Consider the following 26,067-nt stretch of genomic DNA (forward strand, 5'->3'; position numbering starts at 1 on the left):
AATGCAAAATAACACACATCTGTGTTGGCTACCTATTCCTCCTTCGCCACCGCTTCCACCTAGACCGCCACGTGAGCCTACACGGCCACATCCACCCATTCACCGCCTCCTCAACCTCATCCTCCTACATCATTCCAAATTTATATTTTTTTAAGGTCTTTTATGTTTTTTTTTTATTCATTTCCCTATCCACATTTGTTTGCAGAGCATTTGCCATGACATTTTTACAGCCATTTTAGTGCTCAAAAGTTCGGGTCCCCATTGACTTCAATGGGGTTTGGGTTCGGGGTCAAGTTCGGGTCCCAAACCCGAATTTTTTTTTCAAGTTCGGCCGAACCCGAACATCCAGGTGTCCGCTCAACTCTAGTTATGATGCAAAATAACTTTGAGGTTTACTGGTTCTCAGTCAGATGAGAGCTGGTTTGGAATATCTCATAGTGTACAAGGCGGCCATTGTAAGGTGTGCTGGCTGTTATCTGTCTCCTAGATAGATTGATGGCTTCCACATACCTGGCTTTTGGCATATAGCCTTTGTGTGCTTGTCTATTGTATGTCGTACATAATAGGAGTCTGAGATGCAGCCAGCTATCCTCTTAATGCTGTTGCTAAACCATTTTGATGGTGTTTCCGTCAATTTCTAACCTTTTTTTATGAACCAGACACCCTCTTCTCTTCAGGGCAGGGGGTGCCTGGTTGTCTCCCATTGACTCCCATTATACTCGGGTGCTCGGCTGAGCACACAAATATAGCAATATGTGAATACTTTGGTGCTCGCTCATCACTAGGGATGAGTGAACCCGAACTGTATAGTTCGGGTTCGTACCGAATTTTGGGGTGTCCGTGACACGGACCCGAACATTTTCGTAAAAGTCCGGGTTCGGGTTCAGTGTTCGGCGCTTTCTTGGTGCTTTTTGAAAGGCTGCAAAGCAGCCAATCAACAAGCGTCATACTACTTGCCCCAAGAGGCCATCACAGCCATGCCTACTATTGGCATGGCTGTGATTGGCCAGTGCAGCATGTGACCCAGCTTCTATTTAAGCTGGAGTCACGTAGCGCCGCACGTCACTCTGCTCTGATCAGTGTAGGGAGAGGTTGCAGCTGCTGTTAGGGCGAGATTAGGCAGTGATTAACTCAGCAAAAACACTTAATTCAGTGATCGATCTACAGCTGTGGATCATTGAACTGCTGCTATTTAATTGCTCACTGTTTTTAGGCTGCCCAGAGCGTTTTTATGTAACTTTTTTCTTGGGTGATCGGCGGACATTTTGTGTCTTGTGGTGCAAATTTATAAGATTAGGCAGAGAGAGGCCAAACAAGTTATAAGAGCTTCTAAAGCACAGGCAGAAGAGAAATTAGCTCAGTCAGGGAAAAAAGGCGATAAGGCATTCTTCAGATACATTAATGAAAAAAGGAAACTAAAACAAGGAATTACCAAATTAAAAACAAAAGAAGGAAGGTATATGGAAGAAGATAAAGAAGTAGCTGACTGCCTCAATGAATACTTCTGTTCAGTTTTTACAAAGGAAAATGAAGGAAATGGACCTCAGTTAGGAAAGAAGACTAATGAATCTTTTGATGCATGTGTCTTTACAGAGGAAGAGGTTCTAAATCAGCTGTCTAAAATTAATACAAATAAGTCACAGGGGCCTGATGGGATACACCCAAAGCTATTAAAAGAGCTCAGCGGTGAACTAGCAAAACCATTAAACAGATTTATTTAACCAATCACTGGCAACAGGAGTCGTCCCAGAAGATTGGAAATTAGCAAATGTTGTGCCCATTCACAAGAAAGGTAGTAGGGAGGAATCGGGCAACTATAGGCCAGTAAGCCTGACATCAATAGTGGGGAAATTAATGGAAACCATACTTAAGGAGAGGATTGTGGAACATCTAAAATCCCATGGATTGAAAGATGAAAAACAGCATGGGTTTACTTCAGAGAGATCATGTCAAACTAATCTTATTGATTTTTTTTTGATTGGGTGACTAAAATAATAGATGGAGGAGGTGCAGTAGACATCGCTTATCTGGACTTTAGTAAGGATTTTGATACTGTCCCACATAGAAGGCTTATCAATAAATTGCATTCTTTGGGCTTGGACTCCCATATTGTTGAATGGATTAGGCAGTGGCTGAGGGACAGACAACAGAGGGTTGTAATCAATGGAGTATATTCAGACCATGGTCTTGTTACCAGTGGGGTACCTCAGGGATCTGTTCTGGGACCCATATTGTTTAATATCTTTATCAGCGAAATTGCAGAAGGCCTCGATGGTAAGGTGTGTCTTTTTGCTGATTGTAACGGATCACCTGGCACCCCGACTGAGTACCTCCGTTGACGGATGCTCCTAGCGTTTCCTGAGTTTCCAAGCACTCTGGCAGACACAACAATCACCGAACCGAAGAAGCATATAAATCCTCTCAAGCATATGAATGCTGTAGACAGTTGAATAGGAAACCATACGAATAGGTTTACACTCCTAGCAGTCAAACTGGAACAGCATACCATAAATCCTCCCCCAAGAATGAGACGACACTTCACTTTGAGGGTTAAAACAGGAACACTTTATTGAGGGCTACCCGCCCGTATTTATGCAGGTCCCCATCTGGTGGACACGCCCCTAGGGGACCAGAAGGAAGACTGTGACACAGGACAGATACGTAGCAACTCAGGATACACAGACACAACACATCCCCACAATGCATCATGGTTTCCTCCTCTCTGCCCTGGAGACACCCGAGGAGCAATTCAATTATCTCTCAGGACAAAGGGAAATCGCCAATACACATGTGGGGACAACAGGACAGAAATCACCATTTAAACATACAATGTCACAACCCTTACAGTAAACACAGACATTTAACATATCCCAGATAGCTCAAGTCTGAGTGCATATCATTAGGTGAATGGCACTCCGAATACACGAATACAATAAAATTAGCTATCTGGGTACCCTCACATAACATACAACAAAATTCCAAAGACAGAAAAATACATGAACTTATATAAATATGCCCAAATATTGCATTCAAACATACGAATTTACCAGGGGCCATAATCAGCAGGTAGGAGGCGGGTAGCTAGGCCTCTCCAATGCCCAGTGGCGAGGCGGGTTCCGCCACATTTATCCCCTTTCCTATTGAGACTATCCAGACTCCAGACCTCCAGTCGGTCTGGGGCTCTGATAGTCAGCCGGCCTTTGTCCAAGGGTGTAGTTGTCCCTATGGCCCCCTGCCACTTGTGCCCAGTTGTAGATCCATGGCTTGGGGGGAAGGTAACCAGGGTGCCCTCTCCCCTGGTTGAACAAAGCTGTTGCTGGGGAAAACAGACTGCCTCTCCTTCCAATACATTGTCCTGCTGTTGTGGACAGGACAGACTGTCCATATCTCCAGTGGTGCAGGTACAGAGACTACGGTCCCATCTGCACTGTTGTGGGGCTTACTGTCTCCCCTTGGTGGGCTAGGCTGCCGCTGGGGAGGGGGGGTAACAAACTCCTCTCCCTTACACACTTTCAGCCGCTGGGGAGAGGGGGTAACAGGCTCCTCTCCCTGAACCGTAGACTGCCAGTGGGGAGAGGAGGTAACAGGCTCCTCTCCCTACGACACCCTCTCTTGTTGTAGGGGAAAAACGACTGTCTCCCCTTCCAATACTTTGTCTTGCTTTTGGGGTCCAGGACAGACTGTCCCTATCCCCAGTGGTGTAGGTGCAGAGACTACTGTCCCATCTGTACTGTTGTGGGGCTTACTGTCTCCCCTTGGTGGGCTAGGCTGCTGCTGGGGAGGGGGAACGAGACTCTCCCCTCCCGGTGGAATATTCTGCCGCTGGGGATCTGGGCCAACTGCCCAGCATCCCTGTAGGGCCGGTAGAGAGACCGCAGTCCCATCTCCACCTGCCATCTGTGGGTCTTCCCCGGACCAGTCGATAAGGGGCTGGTTGGGGAGTAGGAGGTACCGAATGCAGGTCTCCTGATGACGGGCTTAGTTGTTGGGGAGGGGGAACGAAACTCAACGCTCCCAATGGTGTATAGTCCATAAGCCCCATCAGGTTAGAGACAGGCGGTGTCACTTGATCATATAAGTCCGCATAATTCTGTTCGATCTCCCACTGCTCTGGTGGTACTTGCAGGGTATAGGGTGACTGACTGGAGCTGAACAGGTGCTGGTAATCCTGCTCCAGTTCCCATTCCTGGACAGCCAGTTCAATCAGGTCCGGCCTTAGGTCTTCGGCAATAGGGAGATCCAGCACGGCCTCTCTGTGGTCAAATATGTCCCAAAGCCGTGACTCTGCCGCACTCCCAAATTTCGGTTCTGCAAAGGCCCCCCATAATAAGCCAGGGCCATTATAATCCTTGCCCTCGGGTTTGTCAAATTTGGCCAGTCCGGGAACCCGCTGAACCGCGTACCAACGTAGCGCTTGGTATGCATCATCGAGACTCAGTTCCCTCCATGCCAGTGAATTAAGTTGCATCACCAATTCCTCCTGGGCCTGTTCTCCCAGCATAGGTATCCGTAGGGCCACTCTGGCTTGTAATCGCTGCTCCTTGCTGGGAAGACGCTCACCTCGCCAACGCTGGACACCTTCTAGGGTTTCTTCCCACATCTCTTGTCGGGCGCTCTCTCCTGGTTGCCTCTACTATTGGCTTGACCAGTGGTGCCCAGAGGTTCTGTAACCTCTGGCTAAATTCATTTTCTTCCTGGAGCATTGTCCAGGGACTCGCTGGTTCTATGCCGCTCCATAATAATTCCTGTGTCTCCAGGGTGTTGTTCCTCTCACACCAGGACGCCATCCCACTGCTTGCCACCAATGTAACAGATCACCTGGCACCCCGACTGAGTACCTCCGTTGACAGATGCTCCTAGCGTTTCCTGAGGTTTCCAAGCACTCTGGCAGACACCACAATCACCGAACCGAAGAAGCATATAAATCCTCTCAAGCATATGACTGCTGTAGACAGTTGAATAGGAAACCATACGAATAGGTTTACACTCCTAGCAGTCAAACTGGAACAGCATATCATAAATCCTCCCCCAAGAATGAGACGACACTTCACTTTGAGGGTTAAAACAGGAATACTTTATTGAGGGCTACCCGCCCGTATTTATGCAGGTCCCCATCTGGTGGACACGCCCCTAGGGGACCAGATGGAAGACTGTGACACAGGACAGATACGTAGCAATTCAGGATACACAGACACAATACATCACACAATGCATCATGGTTTCCTCCTCTCTGCCCTGGAGACACCCAAGGAGCAATTCAATTATCTCTCAGGACAAAGGGAAATCGCCAATACACACGTGGGTACAACAGGACAGAAATCACCACCCAAACACACAATGTCACAACCCTTACAGTAAACACAGACATTTAACATATCCCCAGATAGCTCAAGTCTGAGTGCATATCATTAGGTGAATGGCACTCAGAATACACAAATACAATACAATTAGCTATCTGGGTACCCTCACATAACATAAAATACAATTCCAAAGACAGAAAAATACATGAACTTATAAAACTATGCCCAAATATTGCATTCAAACGTACAAATTTACCAGGGGCCATAGTCAGCAGGTAGGAGGCGGGTAGCCAGGCCTCTCCAATGCCCAGTGGCGAGGCGGGTTCCGCCACACTGATGACACAAAGATTTGTAACAGGGTTGATGTTCCTGGAGGGATACACCAAATGGAAAAGGATTTAGGAAAACTAGAGGAATGGTCAAAAATCTGGCAACTAAAATCTAATGTTGATAAGTGCAAGATAATGCACCTGGGGCGTAAAAACCCAAGAGCAGAATATAAAATCAGTGATACAGTCCTAACTAGTGATGTCCCGAATAGTTCGCCGGCGAATAGATCCCGGCAAACATAGCTTGTTCGCGTTCGCCCCCTATACATCATCATTGAGTAAACTTTGACCCTGTACCTCACAGTCAGCAGACACATTCCAGCCAATCAGCAGCAGACCCGCCCTCCCAGACCCTCCCACCTCCTGGACAGCATCCATTCTAGATTCATTCGGAATCTGCATTCTCAGTGAGAGGAGGGACAGTGCAGCTGCTGCTGATCTAATAGGGAAAGCGTTAGCTAGGGAAGTGTTCTGTGTCCACAGACTCATCTGCTGTAAGGACAGCGTCCTGACAGCACCCCAAAAAGCCCTTTTCAGGGCTGGTACATCAGTCTGCTTTTTATTTTATTTTATATATATATATATATATATATATATTGCAGTTTCCTGCCCGTGTGTGAGAGGCTGCATGCTCAGTCACAGACAGCACTGTGTGCACACCATTCATACAGGGTGTGACAGAAAATACCTCGCAGATAAGAAAAAATAATATTTAATCTTTTTCTGTGATCTAATCACAGTTGCAAGACAGTGTGTGTCAGGCCCACACAGACTGTACTGTGCCCACTGCCCACCACTTATATAGGGTGGCACAGTACCTTGCACGCATAGTAACACTTAAAAATGACAGGCAGAGGCAGGCCACCCCGCAGGGGCCGTCGTGATGCTGTGATTTCCACTGGCCCTGGAATAATGCCCAGTGTTCAGAAGCCACGTACCCTGAACCCAAAAAATTCGGAGAAAATTGTTGACTGGCTTACACAGGACACCCAATCTTCAACAGCTTCCGCTAAGAACCTTGACGCACCATCCTCCTCCGGCTCAGCTTTGGTCACCTGCTCTCAAGTTACCACTCTCCCGCCCGCCGCCACCACCACCACTACCACCACAGCCACCACAGCCGCTTCACTTGATCCCTCAGAGGAGTTATTTACACATCAGTTGGATGAAATTAGTAATGCGCAACCATTATTGCCAGAGGATGGAGATAACAGGGATATGTCTCAGTCAGGCAGCATTACACACATGGACGTACAGCGTGATGATGATGATGATGTTGTACCCCCTGCTGCTTCCTTTGCTGAGGTGTCAGATACAAGTGAAGTGGTTAATGATGACGATGTGTCCGTGGATGCCACATGGGTGCCTGCTCGAAGAGAAGAAGAAGAGGGGGAAAGTTCAGAAGGGAAGACAGAGAGAAGGAGGAGACGAGTTGGAAGCAAGGGGAGGTCGTCGCAAGGAGCTAGTGGCACAGTCAGACAGCATGTATCGGCACCCGGGGTCAGCCAGACAGCACGCCAATCAACGCATGCTGTTGCCACCACCAGAATGCCGTTATTGCAGAGCTCAGCATCTGACAGCTGGCTTGACGGAACTCTTAGCCCGCCAGCTTTTACCATACCAGCTGGTGGAGTCTGAGGCCTTCAAAAAATTTGTCGCTATTGGGACACCACAGTGGAAGGTACCCGGATGAATTTTCTTTTCAAAAAAGGCAATCCCAAACCTCTACTCAGTGATTGAAAAGGAAGTCATGGCATCTCTGGCATTCAGTATTGGGGCAAGGGTCCATCTGACCACTGATACCTGGTCTGCAAAGCACTGTCAGGGCAGGTATGTCACCTACACTGCGCATTGGGTCAACCTGCTGACGGCTGCCAAGCATGGAATGCGTGGCTCTGCAGCGGAGTTGGTGACACCGCCACGACTTGCAGGCAGGCCTACTGCCACCTCCTCTACTCCTCCTACTCCATCCTCTTCGATAACCTCCTCGGCTGAGTCCTTTTCTGCTGCGGCGTCTGGCTGCACATCAACTGAATCCTTCCAGCTGTTACGGAAGGTGTACAGGAAACAAGACAATGCAAAAGAATCTACGATTCACTGGATCCAAAACTAAGGAGCAAAAAGGGAGACCCCTGCATGAGACCTGGCACTCTCCCTGACTGCTCAGCCTATGCGAACACCCCAAAGGTGGATGGACGCATATCCATGTACCTCGACTATATAACACCTAAACACCCTACAATAGTGAGGGGACACGACCACCGGCTCCCTACACTAGACACGGAGGGAGTCAGGGTCATCTGAGATCCAGCAAACAGAAAATCACAAATAAATGTACAGCACTTATCTTGTAGAAGACTGGGGAATAGGAACAGCATGCACACACACTCCAGGAAGTTGTATAAGCCACACACTAATGCATTATGGGGAGGAATTTAAAGGGATGCAATCAGTCCAACTAGATGACAGCTGAGAGAGACTAACGAGATGAGGAACTGAAAACCAAAACAAAGAAAACTCAAGGAGGAGGTTCTGAAAGGCTTCTGTCAGAGCTTCTCAGCTGTCTGGTTGTGACAGTACCCCTCCCTCTACGAGTGGACTCCGGACACTCAGAGCCCACCTTCTCAGGATGGGACCTATGGAAAGCCCTGATGAGACGAGTGGCCTTAATGTCCGTTACTGGGACCCACATCCTCTCCTTAGGACCATAACCCTCCCAATGAACGAGGTACTGGAGAGAACCGTGGACAAGACGAGAATCCACAATCCTAGAGACCTGAAATTCAAGATTCCCATCAACCATAATCGCTTATATCTCTCACTCATGCTCTTTAGATTATCCTGAATCTTTTGCCAAATAGATGACAAAGACGAGGAGAATCTGTCCTCATCAGGTAAACCAGAAGACCCCTCTCCCGAGAAAGTCCCAAACTGCGGATGAAACCCATATGCACCAAAAAATGGTGACTTATCAGAGGACTCCTGACGACGGTTATTTAAAGCAAACTCAGCAAGGGACAAAAAAGAACACCAATCCTCCTGATTCTCCGCCACAAAACAGCGCAGATATGTCTCCAGATTCTGATTGACGCGCTCTGTCTGGCCATTCGACTGCGGGTGGAAAGCAGAAGAGAATGACAACCGAACCCCCAAGCGGGAACAGAAAGCCTTCCAGAATCTGGAAACAAACTGCGTGCCCCTATCAGAGACTATGTCTGAAGGAATACCATGCAATTTGACAATGTGATCAATAAATGCCTGCGCCAGCGTCTTAGCATTGGGCAAACCAGGAAAAGGGATGAAATGCACCATTTTGCTAAAACGGTCCACCACCACCAGAATCACAGTCTTCCCCGAGGAACGAGGCAGGTCCGTTATGAAGTCCATGGACAGATGTGTCCAAGGACAGGAAGGAATGGGTAAGGGAAGGAGAGGACCTGATGGCCGTGAATGAGGGACTTTGGCACGAGCGCAAGTCTCGCAGGCTGCCACAAAACCCTCAACCGACTTATGAAGCGCAGGCCACCAGAATCTCTGAGCAATGAGATCCAGTGTGGCTCTTGCTCCCGGGTGCCCAGCAAGGACCGTATCGTGGTGTTCCTTAAAAATCTTGTGTCTTAAAGCGAGAGGCACAAACAACCTCCCAGGAGGACAAAGATCTGGAGCCTCCGACTGGGCTGCCTGCACCTCTGCCTCCAATTCAGGAAAAAGAGCAGAGACCACCACACCTTCAGCCAAAATGGGACCCGGGTCTTCAAAATTCCCACCTCCCAGAAAACAACGTGACAGGGCATCTGCCTTCACATTCTTAACTCCAGGGTGGAACGTGACAACAAAATTAAACCTTGAAAAGAACAAAGACCATCTGGCCTGTCTCGGGTTCAGACGCTTGGCTGACTCCAAGTAGGCCAGATTTTTATGGTCAGTAAACACGGTAATAGGGTGTCTGGCTCCCTCTAGCCAATGGCGCCATTCCTCAAAAGCCAACTTGATGGCCAACAATTCCCTATCTTCCACACCGTAATTTCTCTCTGCGGAGGAGAGTTTCTTCGAGAAAAAGGCACACGGTCGCCATTTGGCAGGAGAGGAACCCTGAGACAAGACCGCACCCACACCCACCTCAGAAGCATCAACCTCAACTATGAAGGGTAAAGAAATATCAGGTTGTACCAGGATGGGAGCGGAAGCAAAACTCTCCTTGATATTAGAAAAGGCCTTACGCGCCTCTACCGACCAGGAGGAAAAATCTACCCCCTTTCTAGTCATATCAGTGAGTGGTTTAACAACAGAGGAATAATTCAAAATAAACTTCCTGTAATAATTGTCAAAGCCCAAAAAACGCATCAGCGCCTTCTGATTCTCAGAAAGCTCCCACTCAAGCACAGCGCGAACCTTCTCGGGGTCCATGCAAAAACCAGAAGCGGAGAGAAGAAACCCCAGAAATTGAATTTCTGGAACCGCAAACACACATTTTTCCAGTTTCGCGTATAATTTATTCTCCCGCAGGATGAGCAAGACCTGACGTAAGTGTTCCTTATGAGTTTTGAAATCAGGAGAAAAAATCAAAATGTCATCCAAATACACTAATACAAATTTTCCCATTAAATGATAAAAAATGCTGTTCACGAAATGCTGAAAAACGGCTGGGGCATTCATCAAACCAAAAGGCATAACCAAATTCTCAAAATGGCCCTCAGGGGTATTGAAGGCCGTCTTCCATTCGTCTCCTTCTCTGACCCTGACCAGGTTGTATGCCCCTCTTAGGTCTAATTTGGAAAAGACTTTAGCCCCAACAACCTGGTTAAACAGGTCCGGGATCAGAGGAAGCGGATAAAGGTCACGAATAGTGATACTGTTCAGCTCCCTGAAATCCAGACAAGGTCTTAAAGAACCATCTTTTTTCTTAACAAAGAAAAAACCAGCGGCAACAGGTGACTTCGAGGGTCGTATGTGTCCTTTTCTCAGACTCTCAGAGATATAAGCATGCATAGCGACCCTCTCAGGTTGGGAAAGATTGTATAAACGAGATTTAGGCAGTTTGGCGCCTGGGATGAGATTAATAGGGCAATCGTACTCCCTGTGCGAGGGCAAATCCTGAACTCCACTCTCAGAGAAGACATCCGAAAATTCAGAGAGGAAAGGTGGTACAGTCTTAGTAGAAACCTCAGAAACAGATGCCATGAGGCAAATCTCTCTGCATAAGTCACTCCAACCATTTATTTGCCTCGCTTGCCAATCAATGGTGGGGTTATGTTTAGTGAGCCAGGGTAGCCCCAACACTAGAGGAGTAGGCAAACCGCTAAGGACGAAACATGACACATCCTCAACATGAGTATCACTCACAATTAAACGGATATTGTGAACTATGCCCTTTAATGATTTCTGAGAAAGTGGAGCGGAATCAATAGCAAAAACAGGAATATCCTTTCCCAAAGTGCATACTTGGAAACCATGAGTTATTGCAAATTGATTATCAATGAGATTGACAGCTGCTCCACTATCCACAAAAATCTCACAAAAAATGCTCTTGCTCTCTAGCGCCACCCTAGCAGGCAGGAGAAAACGGGAACTACAAGCAAACGGAAAACCTTCAATTTCCGCCTCAACCCTGCCAATAGTAACAGACGGAACATTTTTTAAAGATTTTTTCCTTTTTGTTTCTTTATTACTCCCAGAAAACTGCCTGAATCTCCTAGAGGGACAAACATTTGCCAAATGATTTATACCTCCACAACAAAAACAAACCCTCCCATGCGGGCTGAATCTTCTATTGTCAGAGGCAATCAACCCCAGCTGCATGGGCTCCTGCTCAGAAGGGGCTGACAGCGACTGAGACCCCTGCGCACAGAATGAGACCGCTGCACTGTCCCGGTACTGAGTATGACAGGAAGGAGAGATCTCTCCTCTCTCTCTAAGACGCCTGTCAATACGAACGGCCTGGGACATAGCAGAGTCCAAGGAGATAGGCCTCTCATGAAAGGCAAATGCATCTTTCAATCCCTCTGAAAGACCATGGCAAAATTGACTTCGGAGTGCAGCATCATTCCAACCAGTATCAGCTGCCCATCTCCGAAATTCTGAGCAGTATATCTCTGCGGATTGTTTACCCTGGCATAACAGACGTAGTCTAGACTCAGCCAGAGCAATACGATCCGGATCATCATATATCTGACCCAGGGCTAAAAAGAATTCATCCACTGAACAGAGGGGCCGTGCCCCCTCCGGCAGCGAAAAGGCCCAGGACTGAGCGTTACCCCTGAGCAACGATATAATGATCCCCACCCTCCATTCCTCATCACCAGAGGAATGGGGAAGAAGGCGAAAATGGAGTTTGCAAGCCTCTCTAAAACGCACAAAATTCTCACTACCCCCGGAGAACGTATCCGGGAGCGAGATCTTAGGCTCAGAACAAACTCCATGAACGCAAGCTGAACCGGTCACTTGAAACTGAGAAAAAGTCTTACGGAGATCAGCTACCTCCAATGAAAGACGCTGGAAGCGTTCAGCCAAAAGTGAAACCGGATCCATGCTTGAGACGGTTTTGGCGGCTTATAATGTCACGGAAGGTGTACAGGAAACAAGACAATGCAAAAGAATCTATGATTCACTGGATCCAAAACTAAGGAGCAAAAAGGGAGACCCCTGCATGAGACCTGGCACTCTCCCTGACTGCTCAGCCTATGCGAACACCCCAAAGGTGGATGGACGCATATCCACGTACCTCGACTATATAACACCTAAACACCCTACAATAGTGAGGGGACACGACCACCGGCTCCCTACACTAGACACGGAGGGAGTCAGGGTCATCTGAGATCCAGCAAACAGAAAATCACAAATAAATGTACAGCGCTTATCTTGTAGAAGACTGGGGAATAGGAACAGCATGCACACACACTCCAGGAAGTTGTATAAGCCGCACACTAATGCATTATGGGGAGGAATTTAAAGGGATGCAATCAGTCCAACTAGATGACAGCTGAGAGAGACTAACGAGATGAGGAACTGAAAACCAAAACAAAGAAAACTCAAGGAGGAGGTTCTGAAAGGCTTCTGTCAGAGCTTCTCAGCTGTCTGGTTGTGACACCAGCTCCCCAGGGGCTATTCCACATCCCGGATACGACAGTGTCACGCTGTCTTGGGGTTGACTTGCCTGAAAGCAGAGAGCCACACCGGACCAGCACTCCTGTCCGCCCTGAACGCACAGGTGGATCAGTGGCTGACCCCGCACCAACTGGAGATCAGCAAAGTGGTGTGTGACAATGGAAGCAATTTGTTGGCGGCATTGAATTTGGGCAAGTTGTCACATGTGCCGTGCATGGCACATGTGTTGAATCTCATCGTATAACGCTTTGTGTCTAAGTACCCAGGCTTACAGGACGTCATCAAGCAGGCCAGGAAGGTGTGTGGCCATTTCAGGCGTTCCTACACGGCCATGGCGCACTTTTCAGACATTCAGCGCCGAAACAACATGCCAGTGAGGCGCTTGATTTGCGACAGCCCGACACGTTGGAATTCAACACTCCTAATGTTCGACTGCCTGCTCCAACAAGAAAAAGCCGTCAACGAGTATTTGTATGACCGGGGTGCTAGGACAGCCTCTGCGGAGATGGGAATTTTTTTGCCACGTTACTGGACGCTCATGCGCAATGCCTGTAGGCTCATGCGTCATTTTGAGGAGGTGACAAACCTAGTCAGTCGCACCGAAGGCACCATCAGCGACCTCATCCCATTTGTTTTCTTCCTGGAGCGTGCCCTGCGAAGAGTCCTGGATCAGGCTGTAGATGAGCATGAAGAGGAAGAGAAAGAGTTGTGGTCACCATCACCACCAGAAACAGCCTTATCATCATCGCTTATCGGACCTGCGGCAACGCTGGAAGAGGAGTATGAGGAAGAGGAGTCAGAGGAGGAATGTGGCTTTGAGGAGGAGGAAGACCAACCACAGCAGGCATCCCAGGGTGCTCGTTGTTGTCACCTATCTGGGACCCGTGGTGTTGTACGTGGCTGGGGTGAAGAACAGACCGTCAATAACATCAGTGAGGATGAGGAACGGGAAATGAGTAGCTCGGCATCCAACCTTGTGCAAATGGGGTCTTTCATGCTGTCATGTCTGTTGAGGGACCCTCGTATAAAAAGGATGAAGGAGAACGACCTGTACTGGGTGGCCACGCTACTAGACCCCCGGTATAAGCAGAAAGTGGCGGAAATGTTACCAAATTACCGAAAGTCAGAAAGGATGCAGCAGTTCAAAACAAAACTAGAAAATATGCTTTACACAGCGTATAAGGGGGATGTCACAGCACAACGGGAATCTAACAGGGGAAGAGGTGAAAGTAATCCTCCTCCTACTACGACCACGGCGGCAAGGACAGGACGCTTTACAGACGTGTTGTTGATGGAGGACATGCAGAGCTTTTTCAGTCCTACGCATCGCCACAGCCCTTCGGGGTCCACCATCAGAGAACGACTCGACCGACAGGTAGCAGACTACCTCGCCTTAACTGCAGATATCAACACTCTGAGGAGCGATGAACCCCTTGACTACTGGGTGTGCAGGCTTGACCTGTAGCCTGAGCTATCGCAGTTTGCGATAGAACTTCTGGCCTGCCCCGCTTCAAGTGTCCTGTCAGAAAGGACCTTCAGTGCAGCAAGGAGGTATTGTCACTGACAAAAGAAGTCGCCTCGGTCAAAAAAGTGTTGATTACCTCACCTTCATTAAGATGAATGAGGCATGGATCCCGAAGGGACTGACAGTGGGGGATACGTTTGATTAACAAAAGGCCTGATGACATGCCTTGGCCTCAAAATGGTCCCCACGCTGCTGTATTTAATGTCTGCATACCGGATGACTTTCGTGAATTCTCCGCCACCAACTAGGGGTCAAGCCGCAATGTTTTAGTCACCTTTCTGCCTGGAAAACATCAATTTTTCCGGCCGCTGCAACAATAACATTATTTTTCAGGCATGTGTACATGCCTAATTTTTCTGGCCTCTGGTGCTGCACTGTGGCTGCAAAAACAAAACAAAAAAAAAGGCACATACAAGTGTCAATTCCCCTTCGTGATCGTTACCTTGTTGTGGTGAAGGGGCTTGCGTATCACAATGAAGCGATCATCACCTCTATGAGTGTGTTGGCAATGTTGCCACACCCCAGATGATAAGGCCGTTGCTTCATTATGATCAGACCAAAAGCGATCGGCTGGATAATTTTTCATAGAAAAAACATAATTTTTTTATTTTTTTTTAAGTTGTATGGGTGGGTTTTTAATACATAAAATAAAAAAATCATAATAAAGTCTCTTAATAGTTTATTAGAAATAATGCAGACAATTTTAAAAATCCCCATCAATTCCAATACAAAGCAAGTACAAAGCTCAGAACTAAATTATTGCAGGATGTCGTAATGGTTCGCTAATTCGACAATGGTTAATCAATTCGACACATGTCCCCGGATAGGGGACGTAACAGGGATTAAACTGATAGGAATAGTACTAGTTAAGACACCACTCATATAGGGTGTCACAGCACATTGCTCCGTGCACGCGCAGTGCCCCAACTTGGGAGTAAGAGGACCGACCAAGCTGCTTTTTCCATCTCCCGGTTCCTAAAATCAATTCAGTTTGGTGTATCAGAGTTTGGTCTGTCACTGTAAAGGCAGTCGAAGGTACCCGACCTAAATTTCTTTTCATAAAAGGCAATCCCTGATATGGGACGTAACAGGGATTAAACTGATGAGAATTGTACTACAGAAAATACCACTCACGGGTGTGACAGTAAATTGCACGGCGCAGACGCAGTGATCGTGGCGTGGATTTAAACAAAGAGGAGGGAGCCAGCGTTTTTTTAACCATCTCCCCGTTCGAAAAATCTATTTAATAAATGGACCCCAGATTGGGGACGTAACAGGGATTAAACTGATGAGAAGAGAGAACTACAGAAAATACCACTCATATCGGGTGTGAGAGTAAATTGCACGGCGCAGACGCAGTGACCATGGCGTGGATTCAAACAAAGGGGAGGGAGCCAGCGTTTTTTTAACCATCTCCCCGTTCGAAAAATCTATTTAATAAATGGACCCCAGATTGGGGACGTAACAGGGATTAAACTGATGAGAAGAGAGAACTACAGAAAATACCACTCATATCGGGTGGGGCAGTAAATTGCACGGCGCAGACGCAGTGACCGTGGATTCAAAAAAAGGGGAGGGAGCCAGCGTTTTTTTAACCATCTCCCCGTTCGAAAAATCAATTCAATTTACCTTTCGGGGACCCTTGGTGTTGTACGTGGCTGGGTGGAGGAAGAAACCTTCAATGACATCAACGGGACATGGCTAGCTTGGTATCCAACCTTGTCCAAATGGACTGTTTGCGGTTGTTTGCGGTGCATTAAAAGGGACATTTGGTCTGTCAATGTCTGTGAAGCGGGCGTAACTCTTACACTACCTGATCGATACAACATCATACCTGATCGTATACACACACTGGATGTTTTAAACCACGTTGTTCAAAAAAAAATTGGATTGTTAGGTGATTTATGCCCTTTATGGATTAAAATATAACTCTGCGTCAACTATGTAATTTTCCATGGGAGTTTTGCCATGGATCCCCCTCCGGCATGCCACAGTCCAGGTGTTAGTCCCCTAGAAAAAATAAATTCCATCACTACTGTGGCTAGAAAGAGTCCCTGTGGATTTTAAAATTCGCCTGCCTATTGAAGTCTATGGCGGTTCGCCCGATTCGCCCGTTCGCGAACACTTGCAGAAATTCACGTTCGCCGTTCGCGAACGGAGAATTTTATGTTCGCGACATCTCTAGTCCTAACCTCAGTATCTGAGGAAAGGGATTTAGGGGTCATTATTTCAGAAGACTTAAAGGTAGGCAGACCATGTCATAGAGCAGCAGGAGATGCCAGCAGAATGCTGGGGTGTATAGGGAGAGGCATTACCAGTAGACAGAGGGGGGCGCGCTCTACAGAGCACTAGTGAGACCTCATCTGGAGTATTGTGCGCAGTACTGGAGACCATATCTCCAGAAGGATACTGATACTTTGGAGAGAGTTCAGAGAAGAGCTACTAAACTGGTCCATGGATTGCAGGATAAAACTTAGCAGGAAAGATTAAAGGACCTTAACATGTATAGCTTGGAAGAAAGACGAGACAGAGGGGAGATGAGAGAAACTGCTAAATACATAAAGGGAATCAACAAGGGAAAAGAGGAGAGAAGATTTAAAAGAAGAAAACCTGCTACAAGAGGACATCGTTTTAAATTAGAGGGGCAAAGGTTTAACAGTAATATCAGGAAGTATTACTTTACTGAGAGAGTAGTGGATGCATGGAATAGCCTTTCTGCAGAGGTGGTAGCTGCAAATACAGTGAAGGAGTTTAAGCATGCATGGTATAGGCATAAGGCTATCCTTCATATAAGATAGGGCCGGGGGCTATCCATAGTATTCAGTATATTGGGCAGACTAGATGGGCCAAATGGTTCTCATCTGCCGACACATTCTATGTTTCTATGTTAAGCCCCATATGCCTCTCCTCCACCTGGTGCAGATTCCATATACTGCTGTGTGCAGTGTGGCCCTCCCTGGCAGACTACAGCGACACCCGGTGCCAGTGTGATAAGAAGATGCCAAGACTTTTGATACAATGTAACAACTGATACTGTACGATGACTGTAAACAAATGATTCAATGACAATAATAAGCTGATAATAGAGCTATCACAGGAGAGGAATCTGGCCATAATCATCCTCCCTGTACTTGGTGCACAAGCGGCAATAACAGCAGGATATTATAATGTTACTGTCACTGGGACTGAGTGTTGAACGTCCATCACAGTAAAGGGGCCCCCACTACAACAAGGGGGCCCAGACATGGTCCAGCTCAATTACATAAGAGCTTCAGCAACAATAAGCCTCCTCTCAGATCTGGATGTTAGAAGTTAAAAGAGTACAATACTAATATGAGCAGGGCCCCACTCTAGTGATTTATGGGGAGCAGGTCAAAAGTTTTACTAAACGTTAGGTTGCAGGATATTTAGTCAGGAAATAATATTGGTGGAGGCTTGGAGAACTGAAACCAGAGGAATTGGGGTCCAGAAACTCCTGAGCCCCAAGACAAATAGAGCCCCCACCTGCCATGAGCTATTTATAATACTGGTGGCCGAGGGCCAGGGTGCGACTGCTAAATCTGTAGGTAGTTATGCCCCAAACTTCTACTGATTCCCTATATAGAGGGTCTAGGGGAGTTCTTCCACTGTGGTGTGTTCTGTACAGCGCCCCCTATCTCTTTTTAATGCTCAGAAACATGATCTAATCTAAACATCTGAAAAAGTCTGTTCAATCACAAGCCAAGAAGAAAACTCCATGAAATATACACCTTCAATGGGTTAAGGCGCACACAATATGCCAGCCAAAACCCCTGGGGAACTCACAACATACATATTATAAAGTCACCACTAAAGGGAGCGCACTACATACAGATTATACAGCCACCCCTAGGGGGAGCTCACTACATACAGATTATACAGCCACCACTAGAGGGAGCTTACTATATACAGATTATACAGCCACCACTAGAGGGAGCTCACTACATACAGATTATACAGCCACTACTAGAGGGAGCTCACTACATACAGATTATACAGCCACCACTAGAGGGAGCTCACTACATACAGATTATACAGTCACCACTAGAGGGAGCTCACTACATACAGATTATACAGCCACCACTAGAGGGAGCTCACTACATACAGATTATACAGCCACCACTAGTGGGAGCACACTACATATAGATTATATAGCCGCCACTGGAGAGAGCTCACTACATACAGATTATACAGCCACCACTAGAGGGAGCTCACTACATACATATTATACAGTCACCACTAGAGGGAGCTCACTACATACAGATTATACAGCCACCACTAGAGGGAGCTCACTACATACATATTATACAGCCACCACTAGAGAGAGCTCACTACATACAGATTATACAGCCACCACTAGAGGGAGCTCACTACATACAGATTATACAGCCACCACTAGAGGGAGCACACTACATATAGATTATATAGCCGCCACTGGAGAGAGCTCACTACATACAGATTATACAGCCACCACTAGAGGGAGCTCACTACATACATATTATACAGTCACCACTAGAGGGAGCTCACTACATACAGATTATACAGTTACCACTAGAGGGAGCTCACTACATACAGATTATACAGTTACCACTAGAGGGAGCTCACTACATACAGATTATACAGTTACCACTAGAGGGAGCTCACTACATACAGATTATACAGCCACCACTAGAGGGAGCTCACTACATACAGATTATGTAGCCACCACTAGAGGGAGCTCACTACATACAGATTATACAGCCACCACTAGAGGGAGCTCACTACATACAGATTATACAGCCACCACTAGAGGGAGCTCACTACATACAGATTATACAGCCACCACTAATGGGAGCTCACTACATACAGATTATACAGCCACCACTAGAAGGAGCTCACTACATACAGATTATACAGCCACCACTAGAGGGAGCTCGCTACATATAGATTATACAGTCACCACTAGAGGGAGCTCACTACATACAGATTATACAGCCACCACTAGAGGGAGCTCACTACATATAGATTATACAGCCACCACTAGAGGGAGCTCACTACATATAGATTATACAGTCACCACTAGAGGGAGCTCACTACATACAGATTATACAGCCACCACTAGAGGTGCACTAGGGAGAAATGCCCTGTGGAAATATGCTGCACTGCGATATAGATGTACTAACGTGTGGCTGCACAAGGGCCTTTTAGTGATGTGAGACAGATCCGTCTGATCCCTGTCTGGCCCATACTCACAGCCACTCTATTCAGAAAGAGAGCATGGAGTTTCTACAGGAGAGAGGTTAGAGCTGGATGCACAGGCTCTGATGTGTGATTCTCCATCCACTACGGTATTAGTCTCTTTGCACAGGACAAGCCATTCTTACCATAGGAAATAAGGACATTTGTCAGACCTTCTAGAATATTAGGCTGGTGGAAGTTGCAGGCTAAAACTGAGCATGTGTGACCACCCTCATTCCGGTCAGTAGGTGGATGTGCACATTACTACAGTGAATAACCCATTCACTGCCACCATGACCCATGAATCCGCAATGTCCCTAAACGGCAATTAAAAATTATGTATTGTCATTGCACAAAGCAACAGGACTACATCGAGCAAAGTGCAATCCTTCAAGAAAGGATGTTAGAGAAGGGTTAAGAAATGGAAGAGAAGAACACAAGTGGCAGATACAGTAGAGGAGAAGAAAATATCTGACAAAAAAATAGAAAGGAGAATTTAGTTTTTTCTTTTGTTTACTTATGGTGAAATAAAAAATGTTATTAAAAAAACTTGGTTTGTTTTAAAAAAAATTACCCTGTCCTTAGTCCTCTTACACCCCCCAAACCTACTTTCATCTTCTCAGGAGCCACTAACCTTGGAGACTTATTAGAAGCTCGAACTCTAACCAGTCAACCAGTTTAAGGCCTCTTGCACACAAACGTATTTTCTTTCCGTGTCCGTTCCGTTTTTTTTGTGGACCGAATGCAGAACCATTCATTTCAATGGGTCCACAAAACAAAACAGAAGGTACTCCGTGTGCATTCCGTTTCCGTTTGTCCGTATTTTTGTTCCGCAAAAAAATAGAACATGTCCTATTATTATCCGCATTACGGACAAGGATAGGACTGTTCTATTAGGGGCCGGCTGTTCCGTTCTGCAAAATATGGAATGCACACGGATGTCCTCCGTATTTTTTATGGATCTGTTTATTGCAGACCGCAAAATACATACGGTCGTGTGCATGAGCCCTAAGGAATATGTTTACATGGTGCGGTGTCCTAAAAATGAAAGACAAAAGAGACAAGTCCAGGTACTGTAGTATCCAGGGGCGCTGCTAGGGTCTCAAAGGATCCGGGGCCCAAGCCCCAATGAATATGGCCCAGTTCTCTAAGGCTGCCTTCACACTTGCGGTAGCTTTCTCCTGCAGGCTGTTCCGCTCCGGCCCCATTCACTATAATGCGGTCCGGCCGCAGCACGGCAAACATGCAGAGAGGCGGCTGGAATATAACTGCAGCGTGCTGTCGTTTTTTCAGCCCACCTCTCGGCATGTTTGCCGTACTCCCCGGGAAGTCGATCGTCCCCGCGCACGCTGCATTTTGCTGTACTCGCCATACAGCAGCACATACAGTACCTGTCACATCCAGCGCCTCCAGGTGACGTCTCCTCCGATGTAGATCCATTCGGTCCGGACTTCTGCCAGCCGCCTCGTCTCTGCAGAGTGTGACACATGGACATCTTAGTGTCTTTACTTTTCTATCATCATCCCCCAACCTGGAGCCCCCACAGTGTTATCCTGCTGCTCGCTGTGCCTCCCAATACCCCCAAATACTATCCTGAAGAAAAATGAGTGCTGTACAGATAGTCCCTCCCATAGTAATAGTGCCCCTCGTAGTCCCACCAATGGTAATTCCCTTCTAGAATGCCCTCCTTACTAATATTGCCCCTACAGTGCGCCCAACAGTGATAATGCTCCCCAAGAGTGCCCCCATTAGTAGAAGAGCCCCCAGTATTAATAAAGCTCTCTACAGACCCCCCAGTAGTAATAAGGCCCCCATAGTGCTCTTAGTAGAAATAAGGCGGATCTATAAGTCCCTCCTTTAGAGCCCCCAGTAGTAATAAGAACGCCTAATGTCCCTTGGATTAAAAATGCCCCCAGTATTTATACTGCCCCCTCCCGTTATAATGCTCTCCCCTGCAGTGCCCCCTGTAGTTATATTCCTCCTCTTGGTGTCCTCACAAATGATAATTCCTCAGCCCCTCCGCCATACAGTCCCATGTAAATAACATCCCTCTCTGTCGACAGCCCCCTCCAAAATACAGTCCCATGTAAATAACATCACCCCCTCCCCAGTCTCCTCCAACATACAGTCCCATGTAAATAACATCACTTCCTCCCCAGTCTCCTGTAACATACAGTCCCATGTAAATAACATCACTCCCTCCCAAGCCACCTCAAATATACAGTCCCATGTAAATAACATCACCCCCTTCCACAGCCGCAATCAACATACAGCCCCATGTAAATAACATCACTCCAGAACATTGTGTCCCATGATAACATCCCTCCCTTCAGCCTTAACATACAGTCCCAGTGAAATAACTACAACTCCCATCATTGCTCTGCCTCTCCCTTCACTTACCTCTCCTCAAATATAAACATCACCACAGCTTCTTCTCCTCTTCACTCCCGTCCTCTCCTGCACTGGTCACATGATGGTGACATCATCGCAGGTCCTTCTCAACCCCTGCCTTCTGCACTGATCACATGATCTGTGATGTCATCACAGGTCCTTCAGATCTTGCAGGGCATTAGATTCAATTGTATTGCCCTCCTGAGGACTTACTGGCAGGCAGTATATTCGGGGCCTGGAGAGCCGGGTGGCGCTCTATGTCAGAGACACAATTAGAAAACTGAAATCTCAGGCACAGGAGCGCGTTCACAGCCTCAGAAACGGCGTACACACATAACACACATAGCATCGCTTTACATTTCGAGGATAGTAAACCAGAGGAGCTGAAGATTGTTGGTTCCGAGTTAGTGACGGCCCCTTTACACAGGCCAAGAATCCAGAACGCACATTATCGATTATCTGAAGGTGTCGCTGATTACCGGATGAACGAGCGAAACGCTTCTTCATTGAGTAATATGATTGTTTGTGCAGTCCCCTAAACTATCACTTGTCAGCAGCAGATCGGGCCATGTAAAAAGCCACTGCTGCCACAAAACAACGCTTCTGTATGGGGACGAGCGATGGCATTAGTAATCACTGCTCCCCGTACTGTGGAGGAGATCGCTGCATGTAAATGAGTTTCCTCCACTGATGAGCAGACGATTGTTAGGAAGGAACGCTTAGGTAAGGGGAAGAGTGATGACATTAGTGATCACTGCTCCCCGTACTGTGGAGGAGATCGCTGCATGTAAATGTGTCTCCTCCACTGATGAGCAGGAGATTGTCAGGAAGGAACGCTTCTGTATGGGGACGAGCAATGGAATTAGTGATCATTGATCCCCATACTGTGGAGGAGATCGCTCCATGTAAATGTGTCTCCTCCACTAATGAGCAGGCGATTGTTAGGAAGGAACACTTCTGTATGGGGACGAGTAATGACATTAGTGATCACTGCTCCCCATACAGTGGAGGAGATCGCTGCATGTAAATGTGTCTCCTCCACTGACAAGTAGGAGATTGTCAGGAAGGAACACTTCCAGTGGCGTAGGTATCAGGGAAGCAGGGGAAGCGACTGCTTCGGGACCCACCTGTAACGCACACTACAATCCGCTCCCATCTGGAAATTATCCTCTAGGAGCAACGGGGGCATTGCCATTACACCTGGAGGCTCCGCTCTCTCTGCAACTGCTGCGACCTCTCCACTTTGATTGACAGGGCCAGGCAGTGTAAATGTCATCATTTATGTACAAACCGGATTCCAAAAAAGTTGGGACACTATACAAATCGTGAATAAAAACTGAATGCAATGATGTGGAGATGCCAACTTCTAATATTGTATTCAGAATAGAACATAAATCACGGAACACAAGTTTAAACTGAGAAAATTTACAATTTTAAGGGAAAAATATGTTGAATCAGAATTTCATGGTGTCAACAAATCCCCAAAAAGTTGGGACAAGGCCATTTTCACCACTGTGTGGCATCTCCCTTCTTCTTACAACACTCAACAGACGTCTGGGGACCGAGGAGACCAGTTTCTCAAGTTTAGAAATAGGAATGTTCTCCCATTCTTGTCTAATACAGGCCTCTAACTGTTCAATCGTCTTGGGCCTTCTTTGTTGCACCTTCCTCTTTATGATGCGCCAAATGTTCTCTATAGGTGAAAGATCTGGACTGCAGACTGGCCATTTCAGTCCCCGGATCCTTCTCCTACGCAGCCATGATGTTGTGATTGATGCAGAATGTGGTCTGGCATTATCTTGTTGAAAAATGCAGGGTCTTCCCTGAAAGAGATGACGTCTGGATGGGAGCAGATGTTGTTCTAGAACCTGAATATATTTTTCTGCATTGATGGTGCCTTTCCAGACATGCAAGCTGCCCATGCCACACGCACTCATGCAACCCCATACCATCAGAGATGGTAGTACACAGTTCGTGTAGCGGCATGACGTAGGGGTGCGTGCCGCGCTTCTCCCTTCGCTACAGCCCCTCCTTCCCTCCATGCCTCCCGTTTGGATGTGGTACGCTGAGCCCTGGTGGTGATCTTGCCGGCAGCTGTACCTGTGCTGAGCCGGGAGCAGCCGCTGACTCCGAAGCTGGATCTGACGTCCCCTGAGGACAACGCTCTGAAACCTCCAAGCGGCCGTGGCTATACTCCTGGCTTACCTGCAAAGTGAGAGACCCGGCGGTGTTTGGTGTGGAACGGCTGAGGTACAATCTTTCACCTTGGGTGGGCGTCGGAAGCTGACGAGCCCTCTCTGGAGTTGAAGTGTGAGCGCTGCGGAGCTCCGTCCCGTCTTGGTCCCACTGACTTTGCGGTGGAGGCTGTGTGCCTTGCTCTGTCCTGATTCTGCGGTGGATGCCGTGTGCTGACCCCGCGGTGGGTGCTGCGCTTTTTTTCTCCGGATCCGGCGGTTGATGCTGGTGAGTGGCGGTCCCTGGCCGTGGACGTCGGTGGATCCGTGAGTGGAGGCTGGATCCTGTTGATCTATGGAGTGGGGTCCTTGGATGCACTCTTTGGCGTGCGTGTGAGGGTTGGAGATCACGGGCAATCATCTGTTGCAACCGGCGGCACCATTGGTAACGGTCAGTTGTATATGCAGAGATACCATGCTGGATGGCCCCCTGGTTAAATATCAGGTGCTGAAGAGGATTATGTCTGTATGACTGGTGATTTCTCTGGGGATTGTCTCCGGGGGGGACCAGGCCCTTCTGGGGTCTTAAACGGCTGGGCAGGTTCGTGTGGTCTGAGGAGGCATCTACTGGATTTTCTACAGAGGACTTATGTACTATATTATTCCACTCCTATAAGACCTACAAGCCATTTTTGAAGCAAGCTTTTTTGGCCCTATAGTTACTTTGGTTTCATGCTTCCTGGACCAGCTGAACTAGATCTTGATCTAGAGCTAAAAGGAACTTGTATTTCTATAAGGTGCCCCTAAGCTGATACACCGGTGGGAGGGTGTCAGCAGAATATCTGTACGCCGTTGCCCTAGTTTAGCATGTCCCTTGTCTATATACTCCTTGATTTATTTTCAGCTATTTTCCTGAAGCCCGGACTAATATTTATCTGTATTTATATCTATATCTATATGGTCGTTACATAATTGCTGGTCATTATATTTTATCTTGCTTCCTGGGGGGAGTAACCAGGTAGTGCGTGTTGTATCTGGGGCTTTTGAAGGATATATATACTGTCTTAGCGTCCTTTTTTTTTGCTCGTTGTGTATATCCACTATTATCTGTCTCCTTTTTCTATCGAGTTCTGTGAATCATTGATGGGGGGTGTCCGCTATTTATTTATATGAGATATTGCTGTGTTGGAATTTTCTACGTAGTTGCAATATATTGACGTATATAAAAATGCCGCCAAAATATCGTAAATCAGGTGGTCTGACCTCTCCAAAAGGTGGATCAGGGGGGAGCCCACAGGCTCGACTTGATACATTTTTGAAGTCCCCTCCACCCAAAACTAGAGGGGGAGTACAGAGATTGGTGCCTCAGGCTGAGTCAGGTTCAGATAATACGGACCGGTCGGAGCAGGGTATACTAAAGACCAGTTCCTCCCATAGTGAAGGCTTTGAGAGCATTAATAATAAATTGCAGGATATTTTGGGAGTGGTAAATGCCACTAGTACCTCGGTTGCAGAGTTGACCTCTTCTCTTGCAGTAGTACAAGGGGACGTTACTATAATAAGAGATGAAGTGACGAAGTTGAGATTAAAGGTTAAGGAATTGGAGACTGTCGTTAAATCTGTCACTGTAGAGAACGGGGTATTGAAGAACAGACTGGAAGAAGTAGATGAAGATCGCGCCTGGTTAAGAAGGAAAGTGGTAGAGTTGGAGGATAGATCTCGTAGATATAATTTGCGATTAATAGGATTCCCAGAAGGGGTTGAACAGGATAATCCGTCAAAATTTATTCAGAAGTGGTTGGTAGAAAGTTTGGGCCCAGATTACGACGTATCCTCCTTCTGTGTGGAAAGGGCCCACAGAATTCTGTTTAAAAAACCTCCTCCAGGTGCCCCCCCTAGGGCAATTCTAGCAAAATTTGTCTGTTCAAAAGACCGGGATTGGGTTCTTAGACGTAAAAGAGAAGTATCAGAAATATATTTTGATGGTAACCTGATATTAATATTCCCTG

At 47.1% G+C, this 26,067-nt stretch overlaps 1 protein-coding gene across 1 annotated transcript in view; it reads right to left on the reverse strand.

The window, feature by feature from the left end:
- The window catches only part of LOC121003118 (pancreatic triacylglycerol lipase-like), a 137,981-nt gene that overhangs the window by 87,952 nt on the left and 23,962 nt on the right, over nucleotides 1–26,067 (reverse strand). The window contains exon 10 of the mRNA XM_040434700.1: nucleotides 22,373–22,385. Coding sequence (XP_040290634.1) covers nucleotides 22,373–22,385 — 13 coding nt within the window. The remainder of the gene's footprint in view (nucleotides 1–22,372; nucleotides 22,386–26,067) is intronic.

This window comes from Bufo bufo, chromosome 6 (assembly GCF_905171765.1).
Source record: "Bufo bufo chromosome 6, aBufBuf1.1, whole genome shotgun sequence".
Lineage (NCBI taxonomy): Eukaryota > Metazoa > Chordata > Amphibia > Anura > Bufonidae > Bufo > Bufo bufo.